The following is a 19,935-nucleotide window of genomic DNA, read 5'->3' as shown; positions in this document are numbered from 1 at the left end:
CCTTGTATTAGACTGAAGGTCAGTCTGGGAGCAGGAGTCTGTATATTTAACTAGCTTGCTAAGGTTACCAAGGCAGACTTTACACCACTGAGGTTCAGAGATAACTTATTAGGAGTCTTGAAGCTTCGTTAATTTCTCCATGTTTCTTATTTTATTGCCTGATTCCCCCATTAGGTGAGCAATAGAAACCCCTGATAGTCTAGACTTCCCCATGGAGCTGTTTCCAGGGACAGGAGGGCAAGGGAGAAACTCAGAGGCTGTGTTTTTCCACTCCCAGCTCATCAGTTCCAGTCAATCAGGGAAAGGAGGGACCCTGGGAAAAAGTTTGTGGCAGCTGAGAAGGGAGCAGGTGGGTTAATCTTGGGAATATGTAAAAATTTGACAGGAAAGCGTGTGGAGGATCTGGAAGGGTCTCTAGGGAGTCATCTCTGCAGGGGGTCCCATTAATTAAAAAGTCATTTGGGGAGCAAGGAGTTAAGCCCAACTCTCCTTTTCCCTCCTATTGAATTGGAGGAGTTGAAGAAGGAAGTGGCCCAAAGGGGGAATGGTACCATCTGGAGGAAACCAAGATTCAGTCAGAGGGGCAGGGGGTGGGTAGGGTTGTTCCCAATGGAATCAGATGTCCCCAGGCCTTGGAAGCAGAGATTAGTCTGAAGTGGGTTTTGAATGGTGTGGTGCTGAGTGGAGAGAAATAAAGTGAGGCACTACCACTAAGGAAGGGGTTTTTTGTTTTTAGGTTGTTTTTTTTTTTGCTTTATCACATAAATAAAGGAGTCTGGGGACTCTGTGGTTTGGCAGAAAGAGTACAGGCTTGAGTGGCAGACAGACACCGGGTCACATGCTGCCTCTGCCAGTCACCAGCTGTGGGACGTTGGGCTGGGAAGGTAACCTCTGTAAGCCTAACTTCCTCATCTGATTCTCATATTAAGAGATTTCTCTGAGGATTAGTTAGCTCATGTAAAGTGACTGGCGCATATTAAGGAGGGCATTGTGTGTGCTGAAGATGCCATGTATAGGGAGCTGGGGGAGGCACCTGTTAGCAAGAGGGAGAGGAAAGTGCTGAGCAGGTGAACCTATCTTCAGAGGGTCTGAAGTGCTGTCCTTTGGCATGAAGATGTGGCAGCTGGGTGAGCTGCTCTAAGTTTGCATCTGATTTCCTCCATGCTGGGCTGTGACTCACCATCAGGGCTGGGGCTCCAAACATTTTTGGGGGCTTGGCTGAAACCACTTCCTATTGTGCTGGAAGTTGGTTTCATACTAGAGCCATTGGGTAGCCTTCCAGATGGCCCTTTAGCTGCTGGCCTCAGCAAATCCCCCAACCTATGCAGCTGGGTCCAGAATGCCTGTCTTCTACCTCTTCCTACTGTGGTAAGAGGAAGCCTCTGGCAGAGCCCTGCTGCTTTAGGGGTGGCCACAGGGCTTGGGGAACCCAGGAGGAGGTGAGAGTGCCAGGCTGGCAGGCACTTCCTGCACTTAAGCACACAAGTACATTTCCTACATGCATGGATAGACAGGGAGCTTGGGAGACATGTGCCCTTGGTCACAATTACCTCAAAATAGAAATTCATGAACAAAAACAACTAGATGCGTTTGTTTTTAATTTGTACTTGCTGTGGGTTGTGTGCTTCAGACCAGCTGCACCTAAGGGACTGGAGAAACATTTCTATGGATCCCTTGTGCTGCTTTTTTCTATTATTTTCTTTGCCCTGAAAGGAAATGGTATTTCCCTTCTCCCTTCTCTGCCTCCACCCCACCCATTAGAGATTCCCCCTACTTAGGGAAAACCCCAATACTTAATAAAGTGAGGAGAAGAGTAGAAAGGATCCACTTCAACTTTTTTGCATTCTCTGCCTTCTTCCCCCTGGTTTTCTCCCACCCAGGGCTGGCATTACCAGCTAGAAACGTTCTTCAGTCCCTCTCCCTTTACCAGTAATTCTGCCCATTGACCTCAGCATCTGCGTCCTTCTCTTTTTCCACTCTGAGCAGGCAGTCCTCCCAAGCAGCCCCTGACTAACGCCTCCTCTAAGCCCTTTGCATCTGTACCTTCTGTATTTGGCCTATGGCCTGAAACTTCATTGCCTGCTAATACCTATGTATCTACCTATACATTTTAGGTGACCTTGGAAATGAGCAGAACAATGAAATGTTTTCAAGACTAGGAAGTCAAGTTTTAAGATATATTTCCTAGTGTGCAGGAGTTGCAGTGTTGGCTAGGGAATTTATTCCCAGCTCCTTGCCAAAGGAATAGTTGATTCACTACTTCCCTTAACTCTTACTCCCATGCCAGAGAGGTCACAATAAACTTCGAAGAGAGAAAGTGGCCTCTTGGCAAGGCTGTTAGGTGGAGAGAAGTGAAGTGGAAGGTGTGGGCCTTGCCCTGGCTGAGGGTCTGCATTTCTCCTTTTCCCCCTGCAGCCCTGGCCCACCACCGCTACATGAAGCAGGCTCAGGCCCTAGGCCCTCAGATGATCGAAAAACCCCTGTACTGGGGGGCGGACAGGAGCTCCCAGTTTTCATCTTATCCAATGAATCCACTGCTGCAGCGAGGTAAACCTTGCCAGAGATTTGGGGTGGGAGAGGGTAAAGGGCAAGGGTAGGAGCATGGGCTGCATTGGGGCCTTCATGACCAATATGGTGGGCATCTTTACGACTGAGGATGGGAGGGGGTAGATGCAAGCTAATAAGGTGGCACTTTGGTGCCCTGATTCTGAGGAGCGTGTTTTGGACCAGCAGTTCTGCATGTTCTTTTCCTTATTTTCACTCAGATTTGTCCCTGCGATCCAGCCTCCCAGAGATGCCAGTGACCCAGAGCACCGCTCACCCTCCCATCACCAACGGTGTCCTAGAGTATTTGGAGAAAGAGCTGCGGAACCTCAACCCAGCCCAGCCTCTGCCGGCTGACCTCCAAGGCAGATCTGGCCATCCCCGCAGCATGCTGTCCTCCCTGGGCTCTGAGGTCGTGGAACGCAGAATCATCCACCTGCCCCCGCTGGTCAGAGACCTGCCGTCTTTGCGGAGGACCAGCAACTCCTCCCGCCAGCAGTGGCTCCCCCCCCCTCCCCCCGGACCCTGGGATCTGAGGGAGGGGAGAAGGCAACACCGCTACTCTGATTTCCAGCAGGAGCACCGGGACCGGGAGCCTCAGCGCTGGGCGTTGGAGCAAAGGGAGCTGGGCCGACTGCGGAGCGGAAGGCACCGCGGCTCCAGGCAGCGCGGGTCACCCACGCCCTGGTCAGACAGGGACAGCCTCAGCGACGGCCCCTCGTCCAGCGAGGCCCGCTGGCCGCCCAACCGCCCCCCTCTCCGGAGCCGCTTCCCAGAGAGACCCCGCGGGCCCAGCCCCCGGGGCAGAGCCCAGGGACACCAGAGGCGCCGGCACCGCAGCTACTCCCCTCCGCTGCCCTCCGGCCTCAGTTCCTGGAGCTCCGAAGAGGAGGAGGAGAAGGAGAGGCAGCCCCGGAACTGGGGGCCCCGCGGCCGCCGCCGCCGCTCGCGCTCCCCGAACTGGCCTGAGGAGAAGCCACCCAGCTACCGCTCGCTGGATGTCACCCCAGGCAAGAATGGCAGGAAAAAAGGGAGTGTGCAGAGGCGCTCGGTGAGCCTGGGGCTTCCTGCTGAGGGTCGGGCGTGGGCAGAAAGGACCCTTCAGCCAGGCTGACACAGGCCACGTCCCCTGCCGCCGCGGAGGGTCCCTCATCTCTGTTTTGCCCCGCTGGCCCTCTGGGCGTGGTGAGACCCGTCTTGCAGAGCTGGAAGGGACCCGTGAGTGCCAAGAGCAGGGGAGGGACTCCGGGCGCGATGCTTCACAGTCCCCTGAGGCCAGTCGGGCCGGGTCCCCCCATTTCACGGGTGAGGAGACGAAGCTCCAAATAATTAAGCGCCTTGTGAGTAGTGGAGCTAGAACTCCAGCACAGGCTTCCACCGGCTGAGGCTTTACTTCCTGTCATAGCTGCCTTGCTTTACTTAGCAACAATTTCCATACCCCAAATTAGAACCGTGGGCCTGACAGGACATTTGTGCCACTTCTGGGTGCTGCAAGTCAGTGTGCAAGGGCCTGAGACCCACCCCCGACCCCTCCGGAAAGTATCGTTAAAGTGATTTGGGGAAACAAAAACAAAACAAAACAAAACCCCCCAAAAACCCTGATATCCCAAATATGGGTCAAAACTTTAGGACTCTGTGAACAGGCAAGGTGCCAATGGAAAGGGGCACAAAGAGGGATGCAGGCTTTTTACGCCTCTGAATATAGACCTGTTTTTCCCCTTTAAGATGTGACTTTAAAATATCATCTTATAATTAATATACCCTAATGATAGTATTCCTTCTATGTTGTCACTTTGCAAAGTTATGCTGTTGCTCAGAAATATTCATGAACTGCCTCAGAACCGACCTACAGGCTACCCACAAAAATCTATTTCTCTATTCGACTAAAATCCTTTTTCTGTTTTGCTTCTGTTGAGATAAAGGGATATGTAGTAGGTTGTGAGGGAAGTTCCCAGAGTAGAGGGATATTAGAGGAATAAGAATTTTAATCTCTCACGCACTTTGAAGGATACAACTCTCATTTGGAAATGCAAGTTCTGCTGTGAACTTGCTTTAAAACCAATCATCTGCATAGTGTGTACAAAGAAACAGGCACCTTATGAGAGCCCCAGTGCTGGTCTTTCTAGGGAAGAACCTTGGTGAAAGAGTGATTTGTGAGGAAGGTAGCAAAAGCCTGCAGGCATTTCTGAAATAATCAATGGCAATTATATTCTCACAGATGTCCCACGAGAGAGGCAAAGACCAGTAATAATGAAACTTAGTAGTATCCTTACTAAGTGGTACTGAGCTATGGACATTTAGGCAACATCTCATTTAATCCTTTCAACACCCTGTGAGGTTTGTACTATTATGTTCATTTTACGGTGGATACAACTCTTTCTTCCATGTTGCCAGTAAGAAAATTACACCCTGAAAGAAAATACAGAATCAATCAGAGCCAGGACAACCACTGTTACTTTGGTCATATGATTACTAGACAGTCTCTTATCTTCATTTTAACAGAAAAATGTAATTTAAAAGTCAGCTTTCGGCTTCAAATTCAAACCCTATTTTCTTTTAAGTTAAACTTTTTCTTTATTTTCTTCTAAATTATATGGTTTCTTGCAAGTGAGAGAAAGGTAAAAGGAGCACCAGTTATGTTTTGGATACCAGAATAAGCCCTTTCCAAGCCTTATTTCATTTAATCCTTGCGATAGCCCTGTGAGGCTCCGTGAGGTTAAGTAACATGCTCAAGGTCACACAGCCAATAGGGAGTGAAGCCAGAATTTGAACAAAGCCCTCTGACTCAAGACTATGCCCTTTTCAATAACTCATGCTGCCTAATTAGAAGATAATTGTGTGGGGCAATGCTGTTTTCTTGTGACTTTATTTCTTCCTTATCATCAAGATGTACACACCAATAATTCTATCACAAGCAAACCAAATTTTCGATTGTGAAGTTGCTTGTGAGAGGCAAAGTCGCTCAAGATAATTGTAAAGGCCTTCATTGTTTTGGATTTCTCTGAGCTTATCTCCAAAATAGTTATCACTTTACTTTATCACATTCAACTGTCCACTCATACTCTGAGTGACCAGAGGCCCAAGACCAAAGCTTGATTTGGAAGGTTGATTTGTTTGAAGGGCACCGTGTTTTGTTTATTTTGTTTGTAACTTGAATTTTGAATGCTTTTAGTGGGCCCAAAATCTCTCTTCACTCCTCTTCTTGGCGGGGCCGGGTGCTTTCCACAACACCTTCTAGCCTCTGAAGTCTTTGGAGCTTGCAGCTAACTTTAGAAGTTATAGTACAGTTGGGCCACTAGATGGTGATCTTTGATTATATATAACTTGAGTTTCTTAAATTGAGCTGATAAGATGTATCACTGTTTTCTTAAATCAAGCTTTCAACAGTTACAGCTTTACCATAACTTTTTACAAAATACTTATTAAAGAATACTTTATTAAATATTCAGAGTAATATGAATTAATCAAAAAATCTTTTGGCTCAAATGGAGTCTCTCTATAGAGTAATGTTTAACAAGTAGATACCAACAGGCAAGGCCTTGCATGTAAATGATCTCATCGGAACTGAACTAGGTAAGGAGTATCGTTTGCACAGTGCCCATGAGAAAAGGGAAGTTATGTTGAGGTATCTTCAATTTGACTCCAGAACCAGGACTCCAGCCAAGATCTCATTGCGTGTCTGGTGGTCTTTTAACTCCGCCAATAGTCAACAGTCTCAGAAATATAAGAAGCAGTAATATCAAGCTTTAAACTCCAGGGGTTTCAGACTGAGTGGCCCCTGTGTTTCTGGTATCCTTCAAATCGATCATCTTTCTTTCCAGTCTTGCTCTGTCAGAAAGGGCTTCCCAAGGCATTGCTGATTTGTTCCAATCTTGGCCTGTACACACCTGTTCTAATGCAAGAGAAAGCTACTGCATTCTTTCTTCTCCAAGCTAAACTCAAACTTGCTGTAGAGAATCCAAGATTTTTTTCTTTTTTCTTGACTCTTTGATTTAATTTAAAAAATTTTAGATTATGGTACTTTCTTCTACTTTCAGTAAAATGTCTATTCTTTGATAATGTCTTTTCTTTAGAAAGCCCTGTACAACTTCCTTTGGCCCCATTTTGTTGCTTTCCTTTGTGTCAGAGAGCATTCATCCCACAGCATTTTTGTTCCAAGAAAAATTTTTTTTATTGAACTATAGATGGTTTACAGTGTTTCAGGTGTACAGCAAAGTGATTCAGTTTTATATATATATTCTTTTTCAGACTCTTTTCTGTTATAGATTATTACAAGATATTGAATATAGTTCCCTGTGCTATACAGGAGGTCCTTGTTGTTTATCTACTTTATATATAGTAGTGTGTATGTGTTAATCCCAAGTTCCTACTTTATCCCCCGCCCCTTTCCCTTTGATAACCATAAGTTTGTTTTCTATGACTGTGGGTCTATTTCTGTTTTGTAAATAAGTCCATTTGTATCATTTTTTAATCCCACATATAAGTGATATTATATGATATCTGTGTTTCTGTGTCTGACTTACTTCACTTAGTATGATAATCTCTAGGTCCATCCATGTTGCTACAAATGACATTATTTCATTCTTTTTTATGGCTGAGTAATAGTCCATTGTATATATATACCACATCTTTTTTAAAAAAAATTTATTGGACTTCCCTGATGGTCCAGTGGTTAAGACTTCATGCTTCCACTGCAGGGGGCATGGGTTTGATCCCTGGTTGGGGAACTAAGATCCCACATGCTGCGTGATGTGGCCAAAAAAAAGAAAAAAATTATTGAAATATAGTTGATTTACAATGTGTATTAGTTTCAGCAAAGTGATTCAGTTTTATATATATTATTTGTGTATATATGTGTGTATATATATATATATATATATTTGTATATATATTCTTTTTTAGATTCTTTTCCATTATAGGTTATTACAAGATATTGAGTATAGTTCCCTGCGCTATATAGTAGGTCCTTGTTGGTTATCTGTTTTATAAATATATAGTAGCATATTTTAATCCCAAACTCCTAATTTATCCCTCCCCCACCTTTTCCCTTTAGTAACCATAAAGTTTGTTTTCTATGTCTATGCATATATACCACATCTTCTTTATCCATTCATCTGTCGCTGGACATTTAGGTTGCTTCCATGTCTTGGCTATTGTAAATAGTGCCGCTATGAACATTGGGGTGCATGTTTCTTTTCGAATTAGAGTTTGCATCTTTTCCAGATATATGCCCAGGAGTGGGATTGCTGGATTATATGGTAACTCTATTTTTAGTTTTTTAAGGAACCTTCATACTGTTTCCATAGTGACTGCACCAATTTACATTCCCACCAACAGTGTAGGAGGGTTCTTTTTTCTCCACACCCTCTCTAGTATTTATCATTTGTAGACTTTTTGATGATGGCCATTCTGACCGATGTGAGGTGATACCTCATTGTAGTTTTGATTTGCATTTCTCTAATAATTAGTGATGTTGAGCATCCTTTCATGTGCCTGTTGGCCATCTGTGTGTCATCTTTGGAGAAATGTGTAATTAGGTCTTCTGTCAATTTTTTGATTGGGTTATTGGGGTTTTTTTTTTATTGAGATGTATAAGCTGTTTGTATATTTTGGAAATTAATCCCTTGTTGGTCTCATTGCCTGCAAATATTTTTCTCCCATTCTGTAGGTTGTCTTTTCATTTTGTTTATGGTTTCCTTTGCTGTGCAAAAGCTTTTAAGTTATTTAGGTCCCATTTGTTTATTTTTGCTTTTGTTTCCATTGCTCTAGGAGGCAGATCCAAAAAAAAATTGCAACTTATGTCAGAGTGTTCCACTTATGTTTTCCTCTAGGAGTTTTATAGTATCCAGTCTTACATTTAGTTTGCTTTTCTATATGGTGTTAGAGAATTTTCTAATTTCATTCTTTTACAGGTAGCTGTCCAGTTTTCCCATCACCACTTGTTGAAGAGACTGTCTGTTCTCCACTGTATATTCTTGCCTCCTTTGTTGTAGATTAATTGACCATAAGTGCATGGGTTTATTTCTGGGCTTTCAGTCCTGTTCCATTGAAGTATGTGTCTGATTTTGTGCCAGTACCATATTGTTTTGATTAGTGTAGCTTTATAGTATAGTCTGAAGTCAGGGAGTGTGATTGCTCCAGCTCCGTTCTTCTTTCTCAAGATTAGTTTAGCTAGTCAAGGTCTTTTGTGTTTCCATACAAATTAAAAATCTTTTGTTCTAGTTCTGTGAAAAATGTCATTGGTAATTTGATAGGGGTTGCATTGAATCTGTAGATTGCCTTGGGTAGTATGGTCATTTTAACAATACTGATTCTTCCAATCCAGGAATATGGTATATCTTTCCATCTGTTTGTGTCATCCTCAGTTTCTTTCATCAGTGCCTTATAGTTTTCAGAGTACAGGTCTTTTGCCCCCTTAAGGTAGGTTTATTCCTAGGTATTTTATTTTTTTTAATGGTATTGTTTCCTTAATTTCTCTTTCTGATATTTTGTTATTAGTGTATAGAAATGCAACAGATTTCTATACGTTAATTTTGTATCCTGCAACTTTACCGAATTCATTGATGAGCTCTAGTAGTTTTCTGGTAGTGTCTTTAGAATTTTCTATGTATAGTATCATGTCATCTGCAAACAGTGACAGTTTTACTACTTCCTTTCCCATCTGGATTCCTTTTATTTCTTTTTCTTCTCTGATTGCAGTGGCTGTGACTTCCACAACTATGTTGAATAAAAGTGGCAAGAGTGGGCATCCTTGTCTTGTACCTGATCTTAGAGGGAATGCTTTCAGCTTTTCACCATTGAGTATGATGTTAGCTGTGGGTTTGTCATATATGGCCTTAATTATGTTGAGATATGTTCCCTTTATGCCCACTTTCTGGAGAGGTTTTATCATAAATGGATGTTGAATTGTATCAAGAGCCTTTTCTGCTTCAATTGAGATGGTTGTATCATGGTTTTTTTTTTTAATTGAAGTGTTCTGAGCCATTGCAATTACTACTTTTTTTTAAAAAAATTAATTTATTTTTATTTTTGGCTGTGTTGGGTCTTCGTTTCTGTGTGAGGGCTTTCTCTAGTTGCGGCAAGCGGGGGCCACTCTTTATCGCGGTGCGCGGGCCTCTCACTATCGTGGCCTCACTTGTTGTGGAGCACAGGCTCCAGACGCGCAGGCTCAGTAGTTGTGGCTCACAGGCCCAGTTGCTCCGCGGCATGTGGGATCCTCCCAGACCAGGGCTCGAACCCGTGTCCCCTGCATTAGCAGGCAGATTCTCAACCACTGCGCCACCATGGAAGCCCTATCATATGGTTTTTATTCTTCAATTTGTTAATGTGTGGTGTATCACACTGATTGATTTGTGGATATTGAAAAATCTTTGCATACCTGGGATAAATCCCACTTGATCATGGAATATTATCCTTTTAATGTATTGTTGGATTTGATTTGCTAGTATTTTTATTTATTTATTTTATTTTTGGCTGCGTTGGGTCTTTGTTGCTGTGCACGGGCTTTATCTAGTTGTGGCGAGTGGGGGCTACTCTCTATTGTGGTGCGTGGGCTTCTCATTGCGGTGGCTTCTGTTGTTGCAGAGCACAGGCTCTAGGCACACGGGCTTCAGTAGTTGTGGCACATGGGCTCAGTAGTTGTGGTTCACGGGCTCTAGAGCACAGGCTCAGTAGTAGTGACGCGTGGGCTTAGTTGCTCCATGGCATGTGTATCTTCCCAGACCAGGGCTTGAACCCGTGTCTCCTGCATTGGCAGGTGGATTCTTAACCAGTGCACCTCCAGGGAAGCCTGATTTGCTAGTATTTTGTTGAGGATTTTTGCATCTGTGTTCATCAGTGATATTGGCCTATAATTTTCTTTTTTGTTTGATATCTTTGTCTGGTTTTGGTATCAGGGTGATGGTGGCCTCAGAGAATGGGTTCAGAAGTGTTCCTTCCTCTGCAGTTTTTTAGAATAGTTTCAGAAGGATAGGTGTTAACGCTTCTCTAAATGTTTGGTAGAATTCATCTGTGAAGCTATCTTGTCCTGGACTTTTGTTTTTTGGGAGTTTTTAAATTACCGATTCAGTTTCCTTACTGGTAATTTGTCTGTTTGTATTTTCTGTTTCTTCCTGGTTCAGTCTAGGGAGATTGTACTTCCTAAGAATTTGTCCATTTTTCCTAGGCTGTCCATTTTATTGGCATAGAGTTGCTCGTAGTATTCTCTTATGATCCTGGATAAGTCTGAGTAAAGGCTTATCAATTTTGTTTACCTTTTCAAAGAACCAGCTTTTAGTTTCATTGGTCTTTTCTATTGTTTTTGTGGGGTTTTTTGGTCTCTATTTCATTTATTTCTGCTCTGAACTTTGTGATTTCTTTCCTTCTACTAACTTTGGGTTTTGTGTGTTCTTCTTTCTCTAGTTGCTTTAAGTATAAGGTTAGGTTGTTTATTTGAGATTTTTCTTGTTTCTGAGGTAAGCTTGTATTACTATAAACATTCCTCTTAGAACTGCTTTTGCTGCGTCCCATAGGTTTTGGATCATTGTGCTTTCATTTTCATTTGTCTCTAGGTATTTTTAAAATTTCCTCTTTGATTTCTTCAGTGATCCATTAGTAGCATATTGTTTAGCCTCCACGTGTTTGTGTTTTTTGCAGTTTTTTTTCTTGTAGTTGATTTCTAGTCTCATAGCGTTGTGGTCAGAAAAGATGCTTGATAAGATTTCAATTTTCTTAAATTTACCAAGGCTTGTTTTATGGCCTAGCATGTGATCTATCCTGGAGAATGTTCCATGTGCACTTGAATGTGTAACCTGCTGCTTTTGGATGGAATGCTGTATAAATATCAGTTGAGTCCGTTTGTTCTAATGTGTTATTTAAGACCTGTGTTTCCATACTAATTTCTGTCTGGATTATCTGTCCATTGATGTAAGTGGGGTGTTAAAGTCCCTCACTATTATTATGTTACTGTCAGTTTCTCCTTTTATGTCTGTTAACATTTGCCTTATATATTGAAGTGCTCCTACGTTGGGTGCATATATATTTACAATTACTTTATCTTCTTCTTGGATTGATCCTTTGATCATTATGTAGTGTCCTTGTCTCTTATAAAGACAAGAACACTTGTCAGTGTCTTTATATATATATATATATATATTTTTTTTAAACATCTTGATTGGGGTATAATTGCTTTACAATGGTGTGTTAGTTTCTGCTTTATAACAAAGTGAATCTGTTATACATATACATATGTCCCCATATCTCTTCCCTCTTGCATCTCCCTCCCTCCCACCCTCCCTATCCCACCCCTCTAGGTGGTCACAAAGCACTGAGCTGATCTCCCTGTGCTATGTGGCTGCTTCCCACTAGGTATCTATTTTACGTTTGGTAGTGTCTATATGTCCATGCCACTCTCTCACTTCATCCCAGCTTACCCTTCCCCCTCCCCGTATCCTCAAGTCCATTCTCTAGTAGGTCTGCATCTTTATTCCCATCTTGCCTCTAGGTTCTTCATGACCTTTTTTTTTTTTTTTTTAGATTCCATATATATGTATTAGCATACGGTATTTATTTTTCTCTTTCTGACTTACTTTACTCTGAATGACAGTCTCTAGGTCCATCCACCTCACTACAAATAACTCAGTTTCGTTCCTTTTTATGGCTGAGTAATATTCCATTGTATATATGTGCCATATCTTCTTTATCCATTCATCTGTTGATGGACACTTAGGTTGCTTCCATGTCCTGGCTATTGTAAATACAGCTGCAATGAACATTTTAGTACATGACTCTCTTTGAATTATGGTTTTCTCAGGGTATATGCCCAGTAGTGGGATTGCTGGGTCATATGGTATTTCTATTTTTAGTTTTTTAAGGAACCTCCATACTGTTCTCCATAGTGGCTGTATCAACTTACATTCCCACCAACAGTGCAGGAGGGTTCTCTTTTCTCCAGCATTTATTATTTGTAGATTTTTTGATGGTGGCCATTCTGACTGGTGTGAGGTGAAACCTCATTGTAGTTTTGATTTGCATTTCTCTGATGATTAATGATGTTGAGCATTCTTTCATGTGTTTGTTGGCAATCTGTATATCTTCTTTGGAGAAATGTCTAGGTCTTCTGCCCATTTTTGGACTGGGTTGTTTTTTTGTTGATATTGAGCTGCATGAGCTGCTTGTAAATTTTGGAGAATAATCCTTTGTCAGTTGCTTCATTTGCAAATATTTTCTCCCATTCTGAGGGTTGTCTTTTCATCGTTTATGGTTTCCTTTGCTGTGCAAAAGCTTTTAAGTTTCATTAGGTCCCATTTGTTTATTTTTGTTTTTATTTCCGTTTCTCTAGGAGGTGAGTCAAAAAGGATCTTGCTGTGATTTATGTCATAGAGTGTTCTGCCTATGTTTTCCTCTAAGAGTTTGATGGTGTCTGGCCTTACATTTAGGTCTTTGATATATTTTGAGTTTATTTTTGTGTATGGTGTTAGGGAGTGTTCTAATTTCATTCTTTTACATGTAGCTGTCCAATTTTCCCAGCACCACTTATTGAAAAGGCTGTCTTTTCTCCACTGTATATTCTTGCCTCCTTTATCAAAGATAAGGTGACCATATGTGCGTGGGTTTATCTCTGGGCTTTCTATCCTGTTCCATTGATCTATATTTCTGTTTCTGTGCCAGTGTCTTTATATTTTAAACTCTATTTTGTCTGATATAAGTATTGCTACTCTAGGTTTCTTTTGACTTCCATTTGCATGGAATACATTTTTCCATCCCCTCACTTTCAGTCTGTAGATCTGAACTGAATCTCCTATAGGCAGGATATATATGGGTCTTGTTTTTGTATTCATTCAGCCAGTCTATGTGTTTTGGTTGGAGCATTTAGTCCACTTACATTTAAGGTAATTACTGATATGTGTGTTCTTACTGACATTTTGTTAATTGGTTTGGATTTGTTTTTCTGGGTCTTTTTTCCTTTTCTTCTTTTGTTCTCTTCTCTTGTGATTTGATGACTACCTTTAGTGTTATGTTTGGACTTCTTTCTCTTTTTTGTGCATATATCTATTATAGATTTTTGGTTTGTGGTTACCATGAGGTTTTTGTACAGCAATCTATAAATAAATATTTTTATGTCAGTTATTGTATTCTTCAATTCTGTTTGGTTGTTCTTTATATTTTCTAATTCTTTGTTGAAAATCTCTAACTTCTCACTCTGTACATCCATTTTCTTCTTGAGTTCCTTGATAATCTTTATGAGTATTACTCTAAACTCTTTCTCAGATAGATTGCCTGTCTCCACTTCACTTAGTTCATCTTCTGGGGTTTTATCTTGTTCCTTCGTCTGGAACATATTCCTCTGCTACCTTATTTTGTCCAAGTTGCTATTTGTATTTTTGTGTATATGGTATATTAGTTATGTTTCTCAACCTTGGAGAAGTGGCCCTCTGTAGGAGGCATCCTATGGGTCCCAGAAGTGCATTCCCCTTTTGTTACCCAAGCTGTATTTTCTAGGGGTTCCCCCTAAGAGGGCTACGTGGGTCCTTCTGTTGAGGCAGGCTATGTGGGCAGTCTGGTAGGCTTGGTTGGCCCCTAGTTTGGTTGGTGTCAGCCCCTGTCTTGTACAGATGCTGCTGGCTGCTGTTTAGTGTGGTGTTGTCATGAGGTGCCTGGCTTTGGAATCCAAGTGGGCTCCCCAGGGCTAGTGCTGGCTCCCTGGTGGGCAAAGTCAGGATCCTGAAGACTCTGGGGCTGTTGCGCACCCACTAGCAGGTGAAGCCAGATCCTGGGGTTAGTGCCAGACTACTGGCAGGCAGAGCTAGTTCCCAAGTCTTGCTGCAGGGTCCAGGGATCTCAGAGCTTGTTTCAGACCATTAGTGGAAGGGGGGCAGTTCCTGACACAGTTGGGTATGGCGTCTGGGGTGTCCTGAAGTTTGCATTCGCATGATAGTGGGCAGGGCCAGGGTCCAGGTGGTCCCAGGGTAGGATCTGGCCTGCATTGCAGGATCGTGGATTTCTTGCTTCTGGTGTCTGCCCCCTGGTGGGTGAGGCTGATCTAGAGGCTTGTGCAGGCTTCCTGGTGGGAGGGGCTGGTACCTGCCCACTGGTGTGTGGAGCTGGATCTTGGCCCTTTGGTGGGCTGGGCTGTTTCTAGAGGCTTCTGTGGGCTCTGTAGTCTTTAGGCAGCCTGTCTGTGGATGGGTGGGGCTGTGTCCCCACCAAGTTAGTTGTTTGGCCTGAGATGTCCCAGCACTAGTGCACCTACAGACTGTTGGGTGGGCCCAGGTCTTGACTCTAATGAGCCAATATGGCAGCTGCCAGGAGTGTTCATGTGGCTGAATGTTTAATATGTCTGCAACTAGTGTCTATATCCCCAGGGTGAGCTGTAGCCACCCCTACCTCTCCAGGAGACTCTCCAAGACCAGCAGGTAGGTCTGGCCCAGGCTCCTATCAAAGTATTGCTTTTGCCTTGTGTCCTGGTGAATGGGAGCTTTTGTGTACTCCCTTTAAGAGTGAAGTCTCTATTTCCCCCAGTCCTGTGGGGCTCCTGCAATTAAGCCCAGCTGGCCTTCAAAGCCAAATGCTCTGGGGGCTCATCTTCCTGGTGCTGGATCCCCAGGTTGGGGAGCCTGATGTGGGGCTCAGAACTCTCACTCCTGTGGGAGAACCTCTGCAATATAATTATTCTCCAGTTTGTGGTTCACCCACCCAGGGGGTATGGGATTTGATTATATTGCAAGTCTGCCCCTCCTACCTGTCTCATTGTGGTTCTTTCTATATATCTTTAGTTGTAGGAGATCTTTTCCTGTAGGTTCCAGGTTTTTTGGGGGTTTTTTTTGTTTTGTTTTTTATTGATGGTGGTTCTGGAGATAGTTGTGATTTTGGTGTGCTCATGAGAGGAGGTGAGGTCAGGGCCTTTCTACTCTGCCATCTTGGCTAAAATCTCCCATCCCACAGCATTTTGATTAGAAACCATGCTCTCAAAACTCACTTTCTTGATAAAATGGAAACACACAAAATTTTTATAGTAACATGAATATAGTACATACATGTACATTTTGAACAGTATGTTTTGAGGCAGATACCTTATCTTGCCATTTCAAACAAGAAGGGTCACATTCATAGATGACATTGTAGATATTCAAAACTGAAATAAAAATAATCTTCTCCAATACAAAGTTAGAGAAATACGAGAAATTAAAACCATAGTTCTTGAAGCCCTCATAGCGCAAGATGAGAAAGCCAAAAGATCAAGTGGAATAACTTCTGAAGAAAAGCCACCACGTTTGGTCAGGAAGAGGTAATTAGTGATCTGAACAAATAACATCAGAGAAATACCAAGGTGTGAAGCTTAACTTTTTAGACAAGGGCTGAGAACAAATGGTTCGGGAGAATATAAATGGGAAAAGGAAAACTGGGCCATATCTTCATGAATAAATGATAGAGAGAGGGACTGATGAATGGAACAGGGTACCTTGTTTTTCGATCTAAGAGAGACTTAAAGATGTTAAAAACCAGCAAAAAGAAGAGTGAATGAGACTCTAAGAAATTTTCAGAAATTAAAGGTGTTTGAGGGAGGCTCCAGCGAGGTAGAAAGATGAGAAACATAAGCCAAGGGGAGAAACTGGCTTCATGACAAGTCAAGAAATAATTTTTAGATTCAGAGCTGCTGTCCCAGCAGCCACCACTCACTGAGGATTTGCACCAGAATCAAGCCTACTTGTGTATTGTATACATAGACAATAGAGCCCAGCTGACTGGATTTTTGTATATTCTTCTATTCCCCAGGAGAGAGAGAGCTCCCATAGTGGAAGGAGTGTGGTCATTTAGTCACCAGGCACAACACTGCTTCTGTGGCTACTTCTCAGCTCCTGCGTGTCATCAGCATCACCTAGATTTCCAGCTGACTTGGGAGGGGCCATTCCAGCTGACTTGAGATGGACACCGCAAGTTTGTATCTAACAGTTTTGGCTTAGGTTCTGAGAATCAAATAGAAGAATTTTATAAACAAAATTTGAGGAATTAATGACTGTAATTTTAGCCTTGGTACACACTCTGCATATTTAGATAGTCAGACTTGTAATGAATTCTAACTGGGATGTGATCCCTCAGGAACTTAGTAGCCTGAGTCTTCAACTGGGTTACACTGCTCAGAACTGTGGCCATTCTCAAAGTGAGAACTCAGGAATCTTTAAGAGGAAATCAAACATTTCCTGCTCCTCTTAGGAGCAGGAAATCTATGGAGTACTATAGGGAAATTTCCATGGAAACTTGTCTCCCCCTATAGCATATCTAGAGGATCCCTCCATGTTACGAGTCCACTTTACTGCCCCCAAGCCTGGTCCTGAATGCCTTTGAGGGTTCACTCAGAGATGGCACAGGAAATACTCCAGCAATGTGCCCTCTCACAGGCTATTTATTGCGTGTGTAGAAAGTCACAGAGAAGCACTTTTGCACCAGTCTTATTCCTGTCCTTTGTTTTCTTCTTGCCTTTTTTTTTTTTTGCCTATATCTAATTTATATTTTCCCAAATAACATGCATCCATTAAAACCACTTTAAATGCTTCTTGGGAACAACACAGTACATAAGTAAAGAAGAAGTAAGTGAAACCTACTGGCCTGAGGATTCTGCCCCAAACATCTATTTTGATGCACTTGATGAAATTAAGCCTTCTTCCCGACTAAAGCTCAGAGAAGAGCCAGGCCAACCTGATAATTTTGGAGTGACCTTTCTCCTGGCACCACTCAGCCTTGCAGAGTTATTCCCCAAGCAAAGGCATCCAGGCAGGTTTTACTACTCAGTGCCCCAGGAGGAAGGGTCTGTGCCTCTCTGTAATAGGCCCTACCTCTCTCATTTTCCTCAGCCCCTTCTGGTGGCTTCATCAATCCATTTGTGCTTCATGTAGAGACTCTCCTTGAGCAGACTGTAAGTAGATGGCCTGAAAGGAAGTGCGTGCGTGTGTGTGTGTGTGTGTGTGTGTGTGTGTGTGTGCGCGCGCATGCGTGTTCAACAGTATCTTTATGTGTATGGCCTTAAGCTCATTTTAGATCCTTTTGTATTAACATCCGTTGTTTCTCCCAGTCTCATTAATTACATGTTAGAGAATATTGGTTAAATACCTGCACTGTGCAAAGGTGTCTTTGGGATTTTTACTATCCATAATGTAACTGAGTCTAAATTGGTAAAACAGAAAAAATAAAATTTTAATGGATAATTCAGTAGCTGAGGGACTTCTGGTCTGGACAAGATGGCATAGACCTCTTTTTCCCTGCTCCTCCTCCCTAAGCACAACTTTATATATCCTAGAAATGACACAAGAGACAAGCAAAAGATGACTCTGAAGGGTGCTAAGAAGAAGACAATTTGGTTTGGGAACCCAGGACCAGATGACAACACAGAGGCAGGGCATCTTGTGTCCCCCAACCAACAGAAGGCAGCCACCCAGACCTGATGTTTTTCTGACTTCCCACTTGGCAACAGAAAGTAGTCCAGTAGCTTGTTCTTCCCCCTAGATGTAGTGGGAGTCCCTCTGACAACCTCAGGCAAGGGGGAACAACTGGGAGTCCTGCCAAAAATAAGTGACCAGGGGAAGCATTCTCCTACCCTGTTGGGCCAGAGACTTCTCTCTTCTATGGAGAGATACTGATGTGGATGGGAGGAACCAGTAAGAGACACCCAGGTAAAGCAGGTGGCCCACCTGGGGAAGCCTCTTTGTCCCCAAGGGCCAGAGACTCTCCTCCTCTGCCCAGAGACACTAGGGCTGACTGGCGGAATCATGAAAAAGAACCTGTCACAGCTAGCAGCCCTGTAGCTAGCAGCCTGGTCCCAGAAATCACTTTATCTCTCCTCCCTGCCCAGAGAAACCTGGGTAGCTGGTGGGGGGGTGGGGGGGGATTACTAATAGAAGGATTTCCTCACCTGCCTCCCTCAGGCAGTCACAAAGTCTCTGAAAATTAAACTGTTGTTGGAATCACAGCCCACAAAAGTAGGCTAAGACTCATGTGTTAAACCTAAATAGAGTAAATTCCTGTAAAATATAATATTTAAATAGGTCCCAGATTGTCCTAACAAACACAATAGACAAAATGTCCAGGATATAAATCAAGAACCTAGAAAATCACAACTTGAATGAAAAGTGAAATCAACTGATGCCAACACTGAGATGAATCAGATGTTGGAGTTATCTGATAAGAATTTTAAGGCAGACATTATAAAGATGCTACAACAATCAATTACAAATTGTCTTAAATTAAAATGTAGAAAATCCCAGAAAAGAAATAGAAGTTATGCAAAAAAGAAACAGGTGGAAATTATAGAACTGAAAAATACAATAGAAATTTAAAACTTGCTGGATGGGCTCAACAGAAGACTGGAGATGATGAAGAATAGAATCAGTGAACATGAGGGCAGAACAGTAGAATTCACCCAATATGAATAATGGAAAAGAGATTGGGAAAAAAATGACCAGAGCCTCAGGGACCTGTGGAACAATAACAAAATATCCAACATTCATTTCATTGGAGTCCCAGAAAGTAAAGGAGAAAGAGTGGGGAAATAAGCATTCAAAGAAACAATGACTGAAAACTTCCCAAATTTGATGAATGACATCAACATAGAGATCCAAGAAGCTGAATGAACTCCAAACAGGATAAACCCAAAGAATCCATGCCAATACACATCATAATTAAACTTTTGAAAACTAAAGACAAAGAAAAAATCCTGAAAGCAGCCAGAGAGAAACAATGCATTCCCTATAGGGAAACACCAATTTGAATGGATTTCTCATGTGAAATCATGAAAAAGGAAATGGCCAAATATTTTTTTAAGCACGGAAAGAAAGTAACTGTTGACCCATAATTTTATATATGGCAAAACTAGTTTTCAGAAATGAAGGGAAAATAAAAACTTAGATGAATGAAAACTAAAAGATTTTGTGACTAGCAGATACACCCTGGAAAGACTGGACAAAGGAAGTTCTTCAAACAGAAAGAAAACGATAAAAGGAAACTTAAGCATCAGAACGCAAGAAGAAACAATAGAAAGATCGGAAATATGAGTCCATACAGTAGACATTTTTTGAGTATTAGATGGTATTATAATTTGTTTCAATCATAAAATATGATTTATAAAACCCAAAAGGAAAAAAATCTCACAAAAGAAATAGAAGTTATGCAATGAGTTAACAATGATATGTAAAGGTGGGGAAGGTAAAGAGACCTAATTGGAAGTGAGGTTTCTATATTTCATTTTAAATGGTAAACACTGTGATACCAAGTACAGAGTTACAAGCAGCACCCAGAGCAACCACTATGAAAACTGCAGAGATGAACTCAAAAGTGCTATAAACTAAGATGGAATCCTAAAACATGTTCAAATAACCAACAGAAAGGCAAGAAAAAAGAATAAAGAGCAACAACAACCAAAGG

At 42.3% G+C, this 19,935-nt stretch overlaps 1 protein-coding gene across 4 annotated transcripts in view; it reads left to right on the top strand.

Annotated features, from left to right (window-relative positions):
- Nucleotides 1-17,692, top strand: part of ILDR1 (immunoglobulin like domain containing receptor 1) — a 40,204-nt gene extending 22,512 nt beyond the window's left edge. Inside the window, exons 6-8 of one of the 4 annotated variants that reach the window (XM_061194244.1) lie at nucleotides 2,416-2,547; nucleotides 2,766-3,554; nucleotides 16,297-17,692. In XM_061194244.1, coding sequence (XP_061050227.1) covers nucleotides 2,416-2,547; nucleotides 2,766-3,554; nucleotides 16,297-16,316 — 941 coding nt within the window. In that variant the 3' untranslated portion in view covers nucleotides 16,317-17,692. Of the gene's footprint in view, nucleotides 1-2,415; nucleotides 2,548-2,765; nucleotides 4,319-16,296 lie in introns of those variants that run through there. The other 3 variants (XM_061194243.1, XM_061194242.1, XM_061194245.1) reach the window with 3 other exon arrangements.
- Nucleotides 17,693-19,935: the final 2,243 nt, after the last annotated feature.

This window comes from Eubalaena glacialis, chromosome 6 (assembly GCF_028564815.1).
Source record: "Eubalaena glacialis isolate mEubGla1 chromosome 6, mEubGla1.1.hap2.+ XY, whole genome shotgun sequence".
NCBI lineage: Eukaryota > Metazoa > Chordata > Mammalia > Artiodactyla > Balaenidae > Eubalaena > Eubalaena glacialis.
The sequence above is the reverse complement of the archived record's forward strand: the minus strand, read 5'-3'. Positions and strand labels throughout refer to the sequence as shown.